Genomic DNA, 10,050 nt, shown 5'->3' on the forward strand with positions numbered 1-10,050 from the left:
AATATAACAAACTGTTACATCATGCAAATGTTTTTCATGCATTCTTTGGATAAGAATACAAAGTGAAACATCAAATGGTAATTTAGAAAATATAAGCAGGGGTTTTATTCTGGATTGATCAGTCGGTTGCACATTTACATGTTTAGCATCAAATCATTTGCAAGCAGGAAAACATATTTTACAGCCTTTCTGAGTCTTGTGTAGTGAGGAACAAATACAGTCCAAACAATTTGTGATCTTGTGATTTACCTTCTACTATAATTAAGCGGAGGGATTGACAAGACAAGCTGTCTTTTAAAGATAAAGAGATGAAATGTGACATCACTCAGTGCTTTGCACTATTGATTTGGAGATTTGTCTCTAGGCCTCTGGAGCCAGAAATAATATGCAGAGAATTGAGTTCAGTGCAACAGTAAAGGACAAAGAAAAAAGTCTGGTTGTTAATGCATAAATCATCTGCTGGTTCTTTGGCTCTAAAATCTTACAAGTATAGGCAGCCCCACCAAAGACTGCTTTATTATTTATCTAAACCAATTAAAATATTAGCATTCCTCTTTTTTGCACGCTTAAGAAGGAGCAAGTCAAAGTATGTACTTAGATAATCCTGTCATATTAAATGATAATGGGTGCATTCTATTATTACTTTTTACAACTTAAAACCCATATTTTGTTTTCATATTGCAAAGCAGAAAAAGAACAAGAAAAAAAATCTATTTTTTGCCCTAATTGTTCCTTTTTAAAGAAATTGGCTGTTTCTCCTATTGTTAAGTGTACTTTTTGTTTCTTTTTTAAACAGATTTATGATTTTACTTTTAGTTTTTGCATTTGAAATGAATATAAATTCTCTATTTTTATATCCAAGCAAACTTAAAGTAAAAAAAAAAACAAGTAAAAACAATTCACTACCTGTTTTAACACTTAGTACCAGCAGCTTTTATCAGTGAGACTCTCCTTTGACATCCCTAAAGGTCAGAGCATATTTAGTGAGAATATAAAGATTTTAGAAGATATTTTGAAAAGTTCAACGCGCGCTCTCGGAAAGCCTTTAGAAAAAAAAGAGGCCCACAGCATCACAAATCCTCCGCCATACAATATTTGTTTCTGTGGCGCAGCAGGAGATCAAGCCATCGGAAAATAAGACTCCACAAAAACCACTTTATTTCCTCACATAAAACCCAAGTAAACTACATCAAGCAATGCAAGATAAGTAACAACACTGTTCCAATTAAAGTCCCAGCCGCTTTTACGGTTGTGATTGGATTTTCTGTTCTGGCATTACTCCCAAACATCCAGCTGGGCACAGAAATGTTTAATGATCGTTATGGAGACTCGGCAACCTCAAGAAGTCACTATTTGCTGCAGTTATCGATCAATAAAATTTAGAGATTTTTAGTTTGATTCCCCTTCTCCTCCCTGTGCCAGGCGGAGAACTAAACTCGGTTTTTAGTACCTTTTTCATCTAATTTAAACTTTTTATTTTCAGCTTTACTTGTAAATACCAATTAAATTTTATCCCAAATCTTCAGCATGAAACCGAATCTATAACTAAACTAAAGCTTTAGCTTAGAATTCAACGGAAAAGACAAAAACATTTTTTTTTTTTTGCTGATTAATTTGACATTTCACACAATTTCCTTACAGTCATTTCTTTTGCTTCGTTTGTTTACCCTTTTCCAAAATGTTCAAAATGAGTCTATGTGCAACATCATGTTTCCGTTTCACATTTATAATCAGCATCTGTTTCCCCAATTCTCCTGAAACAAAATGAAATGCGTCTCGTTAATTAATCTGCTGGTTTCAGTCCTTTAATTCCTTCTCTGACTAAAATATTCAGTTTGCTCACCCACATTTTCTTCTCTGCGTATAATCAGACGCCTGGAGCAGAAGGAGTGGATTGATGGAGACTGGCTGGTTTTTGCAGTTTCACTGGTGCGAGTTCATTTGGATCAAATTAATCTTTATTAATACCTCAAAACAGTTAACCGTGTACCTGAATGCAACAAATGTCTGTGCTTGCTAATGTGTCTGAACTGCAACAAAACAAACAGGAAAAAACTCACAACATATGAATGTTTAGCAGCTGCCTCCATCTCACCAGATGTTGCCATCAGTCATAGAGAAACTTGGATGGAGAAACAATGAATCATATCTTATGTGTGGCTTTTTTTCTGCCTGGATATGAACAGGTTGAATGAGCAAAGCATCTGTTCATCATCAGATATCACCGGATCATTTGGTGGGAACTTTGGTGGCCAGATATTGACTGCTGCTCCACTTCAAAAACTAGAAATTATCCCGTAATTCTCTTTTTACATATCGCCTTGTGAGTATCTTCACATGCTTTTGAAATTGATCTTCTTATCACCTGAAGCTTCAGAAGTGTGACTGAATATTCGGCCCGACACAGAGGAGTTTTCTTTTTTCACCCTGAGTGTCTGTCATCAGGATCAGATTTGGGTGTTAAAATGTGAAAAGCAGCAGTTTGAATAAATCCGCAAAGAGCTCCGGGCTGCTATTCTTAATCTTCAAGCTCTGAAAAATACACTTTCTGTTCCCGCCACAGGGTAAAAGATGAGCAGCTCCAATTTACCACTCCCAGCAGAACTGCTTAACATGCTGGATCTCTTAAATAGTAAAGTATAAAGTCTGTTTTTTTCTTCTTTTCTCTCTCTGCCCATTTCTGGCCGTAACATGGTATCCTCAAAGCAACACCTCAGAATCTCTCTGTGCTCAGTCAGGAAACAGCTCATCACAAGATATTCCACAGCAGGACATGTTTAATTAAGTTTGTTAACTGGATGATGCTAAATTGGACCCTGAAATGTAGTTGAGACAGTTTGCAGATTAAACAAGTGTGATAGAAGTCAACTTTCACCGTTTTTGTTTTGAATTACCCATACAGCAGACATTTAAAATGTTTTGTCAGCTTTAAAAGATCTTAAATATTTCAAAGTAGATACTTTAGTGAATGAATATGTTTTACTAATGCCGGAGGGAAGTCAGGAAAATGTTGCGGTCTCCCTTAGATTTACTCCCAGACAATAAATAACCATACACCTTTTTAAAAGTCTTGCAGTAATAATTAACCAACTTTAGTTGCAAGAACACACACAGCTTCTTAAATCTTCTTACCAGCCTTGGTGGCCACAATTATGATGACTTGCAATGAGGCTTTTGCATCAATGGGTGCATTTGTGCTGACTGTACTTTTAAGAATGTGTTTAGTTAAGCCACACTGGAGCTTTTTTGGGAATGAACAGTCAATTTAAGGTCTGAATTAGATTTAAAGAGGCACTATTATGTTTTTTCCAGGCACATAGTGCCATTTTATAGCACAATCAAATAACTGTTACCTTCAGTTGTTACAACAAGGCTATATATATCAAATATGACTTAAAAGAAAAAACTGACTTTGTAATATAACGCCTGGAAATTGGGCCTCTGTCTCTTTAAAAACTTCTCTTTCAGGAAGTCATCACAACATCGCTCCTCTATTAACCCTTTAACACAGTTTTCCCAGTGTTGTACTGAGAAGCAGCTGGGATAACTGGCTAATCAGTTATACCACCAGGTGTTTGCTAATTGCTGCTGGCTAGTCTGAAGGAGCTGGATTGGGTGCGGGCTGCTACGTGAGGCCGAAGCTTGTAAACTTGGAAACTGCAGCTTCGAGAAAGAGCTTCATCCTTTAAGGAGGCGTCCGGTCCTGCCAAGCTGAATGTTTGACACGGGAAATTATGCATGAAAGAATCAAGGGAACGCTCCAGGTATGTTTTCATGAGGGAATAACGTTATAACATGACGTAGACCTCAAAAAGTTGATTTTACAAAATACTGCTCTTTTAAGTCTGAACTTAAAGGGCAGTTACACAGTGGACTCCATGAGGTGTTCCAGCCAATTTTCCTGCTGCATAACCCAAAGTGTGCTTGAGCTAAATCTCATGAACTGATGACCTTCAGGATATCCGGCTACAGCAGAATTCATGGAGCAGAATAAATTGGTTTTGCTCCATGTAATTGGCTCCATCAATTATTTTGTTGCGAGGAAATGTGAAGCAGGCCTTTGTAATTTTTATTTTTTTGCAGTGAGCAGTGGATCTTTCCCATGATGCCCTTTCTTGATGTTAAATCATGAACAGCGACCTAAACTGAGGCAAGTGAGGCCTGCAGTTGTTGAAATGCTGTTTTTCTGGATAAACCCTCGAGGCGCTCTTGAAGTAGTTTGAATGTAGTCAATTTACATAAGTTATTATTAAGGTAGATATCAAAACTTACTTGATGATATGAAGCATTTAGGTGTGACAAATAAAAAAAAAGAAAGAAAGAAAGAATATGTTGATAGGGGTTAATAAATTAAAGTAGAACAACAAAGCATTTCTGCTTTGTCACTCCACTTCACAATTCTGCTTTGGCCTCAAAACAAAGTAAATCATTTCAGAACTCAGTTATAAGATGGGCTTAGTGAGTACAAATGAATTGAGAAGCCACATAGCGACAGACTCCAACCATGCCACAACACCTGACTCTCCTCGTAAGTGATCTTTGTCTTTTTCTGAATTTCTTTGAACTGCTCTGCTGAAGAAAATGTGCTGAACAAATGAACTGCCTTCCTTTACAATTTTTATTTTTGCCTCTCCCTTTTTTGTTACAACTGTCTTCAGTTATTTAACAGTAGTTTCTTCTTTTAGTACTGATAATTATTGTGTTTTATCTGGTAAAATAACAAATGTAACGACCCTAACCTAACATTCCGACTTTTGTTTGGTGTGTGTATCTGCAGCTGAACTATCCTGTCCTCATTGCGGCCATTTTCATCTGCAGCATCGGGGGGACATTTCAGTATGGATTCAGTGTTTCTGTGATGACTTCCCCCTCTCAAGTAAGTACAATAACTTCCAAAAAAGTTAGGATTTGAAAGGTGTCAAACTCCTTGACCACCGGGGCCCTGCAACTTTTAGATGTGTCACTCTGTCACCACGTCTGAATCAAACGATTAGGTCATTAGCTGATGAGGGAATTCGGTCTTTTTAACCAGATATGTTGGATTTGGGGCACCAGACAACTTGTGAATACCTGTGTGTTTTCATGTTGCAGTTCATAAAAGAGCTGGTGAATAGAAGCTGTGTGGAAAGATTCGACCGAATCTTAATGGACTGGGAGGTGTCTCTCATCTGGTCCTTCACAGTGTCTGTTTTCTGCATTGGGGGGTTGCTGGGATCGCTGATCGCAAGTTCTATCAGTTCAAGATTTGGCAGGTTGTGACACAATTACAGCTTCGGTCATCGTTTTGATTCAATGCTGCTGATTGTAACTAGACACCCCGTGTTTCACTCCTCCCCAGAAATTGCTGCCTTCTATTAAATAATTTTTGGGCTATATTAGGAGCCATATTGATGATCTCGAGCCGAACAGCCAATTCCTTTGAGATGATAATGGTGGGAAGATTTCTCTACGGCATCAATGCAGGTAATCGCCCAAACCCTTCCGCATTATATTTCCATTTATCCTGTTTTACAAGCAGTTTGAGTGTTGCAGCTGGTTTGTGTTCAGGGATTGGTCTCTCGGCTCAAGCGATGTATCTCACTGAATCTGCTCCTAAGAATCTGAGAGCGATGGTGGGCGTCACCATTGCGACCGCTTTGGCCGTTGGGAAGTTCTGTGGTCAGCTGCTGGGGATCAGGTGAGCTGAACTGGGTCAAATGAACAATCGAATATGGACCTATGGTCACGTCTTAGTCTATTTTAATGACACCGGGCTTCTTAGAAACACAATAGTGTGAAAAGTCCTGTATTTCCAGGAGCTATTTGGTTCTCTTATTTTGTTTTAAGTCTTTCTGTCAACTTTAGACTACAATGTTGATACTAAAGACTTTTTTTATGTGTTACCAATTTACTTTTTCTTGTGATACGACGTTTTCCCTTATATAAAATAATTGTCATTGTGATTGTGGTGTTTTTTTTGTTGTTTACATAAAAAAATGACATAATAGTTAGAAAATGATTTAGATTTGTTCCCTGTGGCCCTCGCCGCTCTTTATCTAATCGGTTCTCTGTTACCTGAGCAGACAATATGCTTGTCATTTGTGTTTGTAGTTAGATCATTTTAACGTTTTCTCATTAGGGCATTTCCATCTTGACTCTTTCCTTTATGTTGAGTTTAGTTCTTTCTTGTGTCTTGTTCGTTGTCTGCTGGATTCAGTTGTCGGTCTTGTTGTTGTGTAATTCCCTTCGTTGTTTCTGTAACGCCTCCTGAGTTCCTGTCCGCCCTTTGATCCAACATGGTACGTATGCTGATATGTTCAGGTACAAGAAACTCACTGAATGAATAAGCAGCCTTAAATAAAAATCAATATTTTTCTTGTGGCTTGAAATTTGTTTTTAATCCATAATCTTGACAAAATTTGACGCGTCAGTTAATCAGATATTTCTCTCAGGCAAAGAATGGATGAGTGTTTACATCTAACATATTTAATTGACATCAGTACATATATAACTAAAGTTGGGTTAGTTAACGTCTGACCCAATTCAACCCTCATTCTCCCGACAGAATGCTTTCTTATTTAACTGGACTTGTTAATGATTTGTGAGTTTGATGTTCTGACTGTTGCTTCATCTCAAAGTGACTTTTTCCCTTACACAGAGAGCTGCTTGGCACAGAGAAGAGCTGGCCCTGGCTGCTTGGTTTCAATGGCTTCACTGCATTGTTCCAGCTCTGCACTCTGCCTCTCCTGCCAGAGTCTCCCAGGTTCCTGCTGCTGGAAAGAGGAGACCTCCAGGCCTCTGAAAATGGTTTGATATGTGCTTTTCCTGCCCTAAACTGATCCGTTCCATAATACACTTTCCTTCATTTTGTCGCTATTAGCAAGCAGCTGCACCAGAATGCACAATTTTCTCATTCTCGCTTAGCTTTTAGGAAACTATGGGGCAATAAAGATCACAGCAAGGAAGTTGTGGAGATGCTGGAGGAGAAAGCAGCTCTGCAGAGCATCCGGAGCTGCTCGGTTCTGGAGCTATTTCAGAACCGAACAGTTCGCTGGCAGCTTCTCACCATTGTTATCGTCTTCACCTCGCTGCAGCTTTGTGGCATCAACGCTGTGAGTTCCACTCACAAATGCAAATAGCCTTGATTTACTCTGCATGCAGAGAGCCTTTTTATTGTGAGCAGAATTGATGATCTGTGTTTGTATGAATTTCCAAAGCATGAAATTGCTCACTGCACAATTACAACCAAATAAAAAGGGCCCAAGTAGAGATGCACCAATTAGATTTTATGATTTTTGATTTCCTGTCAATAGTTTTTGAAATTCTGACCTGAGGATTTTTAAATAAAATGATAAATTTATATAAAATTTTAACTGACTTAACAGTTATCTGTCTATTCATCAGTGAAAATCTACAGTGATCTCATAGAGCAGAGGTATCTATAGATAAAAACTACTTAAAATGAACTGCATCAGTAATTTCTCTCAGTGCATCTCTGAAAATATGATGTTCTAAATTAAACCTCACATGTTCAACTGTTTCTCTTCAGGTGTATTTTTACTCTTTTGATGTATTTCGAGCTGCAGGGATCCAAGAACACAGGTTAGCGTACGCTGCCTTGGGGACAGGCCTCTGTGAATTAACCACCTCTATAGCCTGTGTAAGTCCTCCTTCACTGATTTCCACTTATTAACATTGTTCTGTTCAGTAACTTTAGGTAAAACATCCTGACAGCTTATGTTTAATATCGTAGATTTATTTTCCTTTTTATCACATCTAAATGTTGTGTTTCAGTTTAAGCTGTTCTGAATGTGTTTGTGTGTGTTGATAGTGCCTCCATGTGGTCAGTGAGAGCTGAACATTTGCACTAAGGTGTTAAATCTGTATTAAATTTGCAGTCAATGATAATTGAGAGCATGGGCAAAAAGGACCTGATGTTCAGTGGCTACATAGGAATGGCTGCATCTCTGGGCCTCCTCTCTGTCACTGTTTACTTTCAGGTGAGTTTATAAAAAAAAAAAAAAACCCAGATATATCTAATGTATATTTCTTCACAATTTGTTCCCTCTGTGTGATATGACACCAGGAAAAGGGATAAAAAATTATCTTGTTCTCTGCAGAAAACTGTCTGGTGGCTGCCGTACTGCAGCATGGTTCTCGTTTTCGTCTTCATTTTCTTTTTTTCCTGTGGACCAGGTGTGTTTGTATCACAATGCTTCATTAGATTTTACTCATTTCTAAATTAAAAGCTTTCCTTAACACCTTCTACTACTCTGCATTTTTTTTTTCATCCTAAGCTGCAACGACCATTCCTATTCCAGGGGAGATTTTAACTCAGTCGTTTAAATCAGCTGGATACACAGTCGGATGCACAGTGAACTGGATCTGCCTGTTTGTTCTGGGGTCACTTTTCCCCATCTTGGTGGTGAGTGCCTCAGCATCAAAATGTCCATATCCTCAGCTACAGTTCAGATGTGTTAGCTTGTAAATTAATTTGCTATTTCAAATGTTTCCAGGAGAACCTTGGCAATTTTTGCTTCCTCATATTTATGGCTGTTTGTCTCATCTGTGGGTTTCATGTGAGGTTCAACATGCCGGAGACCAAAGATAGAACAGCGCTGGAGATTTCTGCTGAGTTTGACAGGATGCGTGCCAAAGATAAAACCTCGCAGAAGAAAAACTCTTCTAAAATCTGTGAAATCAAAGCACAAGACACCAAATTATGATGCAGTGTTTGGGCAAAGCTTACAGCTACTTCACAATAAAGACTAAGATTGAGGAAGCGTGAAGGTGTTACATTCTTTGGGAATTTGGTTTTTGATTTTGTTTGTAAGTGATCATTTTGTTTTGTGTGTGTCATTTACGTTTTACATTTACGTCAAGAAGCCTAGGCGTAAATTCAAACTGGAAGACTCTATTCGTCTCACCTGCTCAACCAAAGATGTCGCCATGCCAACCTATCTGTGATGGTCTCCTCCTCCGATCATCAAGCGCCGCTCCCTTGATAAGGTCCAGCTGTTCATCTGCTTCCGCTCGTTGGCTGAGCTTCAACCTTCCTCCACCCCTCCTCCGCCTTCAGCTCATGGTTTCTTCAATAGGCGACATTCTCTCCACTATCAGTGTGTGGGTCCGAGCGGGTGAAGAAGACGTCTCTAATCTTCATACACAGCGGCTCATTCTCTCTGACAGTGGTTCTTCCCGCCGAGCACCAAAGACTTTCATTTGTCAATTAAATGTTCTAATACCATTCTCTCTCAGTGAGTCTTTCCAGGTTGAATTGCTATACTACATTTGTTTTGCTGTGTTAATTATTGTTAAGGTTTCACTTACTATATATGTTCATTCCTTTGGATTTAGTTTTTCCAGTTTATTTTTAGGGTTGTAAAAAGCATTCACCTCTTTAATTGCTTTTGCTAAATATTCGTGATCAACAAAATGTAGCTGTTTAATGTCAAAGTGAAAACTGATTCCCATAAAATGACAATAGATAAGTGAAAATATGCAACATAAACTAAGTGATTGCATGAATATTCACTGCCTTCAGTATTTAGTAGATGCATCTTTGGTTTCTATCAGGTTTGTACATCTGGACGCATCAATTTTTCTTCATTCTTCCTTGTTGCAGCTCTCTCAGGTTGAGTGGGGATCAGCTGTGAACGTCTCTTCAAGTTCCTGTACAGTAGAGTAAAAGCTGAAAACGTTTCTGTGTTTGTCTCTGTTAGTCACTTTTTTCACACGAGCTTAAAAAATTTAAGGCTATTCAGCTGATTTATTACTAGCGGCAAACAGTAATCAAACAAGAAATTTTTGACAATTTCGTGGTCCAAACTTTGTGGGTCCAGTCTGGTGATGCCTCCTTCTTATTGTAACCTGACTTTGAACCAAGAGGTGACAAGGTCGGTGTGGGAGAAACTCAAATATCTTTAAAGAGTTATGAGTTCGACTTTGTGGAACACTTTGTGACTGTTGTTTTGCGAGCCAGGGCTTATTGTCCAACATCAGTGTCTGACCTCACAAATGTCCTGTGGAAAGAATGATCATAAATGTGCTTAAACACACTTCTTATCCTGT

At 38.5% G+C, this 10,050-nt stretch overlaps 1 protein-coding gene across 2 annotated transcripts; it reads left to right on the plus strand.

Moving 5' to 3' along the window:
• The first annotated feature begins 4,218 nt into the window (after positions 1-4,218).
• Positions 4,219-9,683, plus strand: slc2a11l (solute carrier family 2 member 11, like). Of its 2 annotated transcripts, XR_014090178.1 has the most exons (13): positions 4,219-4,528; positions 4,778-4,876; positions 5,092-5,252; positions 5,339-5,463; positions 5,548-5,677; positions 6,638-6,786; positions 6,904-7,091; positions 7,529-7,639; positions 7,878-7,979; positions 8,100-8,175; positions 8,277-8,404; positions 8,496-9,236; positions 9,605-9,683. XR_014090178.1 is itself a non-coding variant. In XM_008424083.2 (12 exons), the coding sequence occupies exons 1-12, from the start codon at positions 4,505-4,507 to the stop codon at positions 8,703-8,705; spliced, it is 1,503 nt and encodes a 500-aa protein (XP_008422305.2). In that variant the 5' UTR covers positions 4,219-4,504; the 3' UTR covers positions 8,706-9,683. The 2 variants fall into 2 exon arrangements, 1 of the variants encoding a protein (XP_008422305.2); XM_008424083.2 differs by having other exon boundaries at positions 8,496-9,683.
• The last annotated feature ends 367 nt before the right edge of the window (positions 9,684-10,050 follow it).

Source organism: Poecilia reticulata, chromosome 12 (genome assembly GCF_904066995.2).
Source record: "Poecilia reticulata chromosome 12, P_reticulata-male-v2, whole genome shotgun sequence".
In the NCBI taxonomy this organism is placed as follows: domain Eukaryota; kingdom Metazoa; phylum Chordata; class Actinopteri; order Cyprinodontiformes; family Poeciliidae; genus Poecilia; species Poecilia reticulata.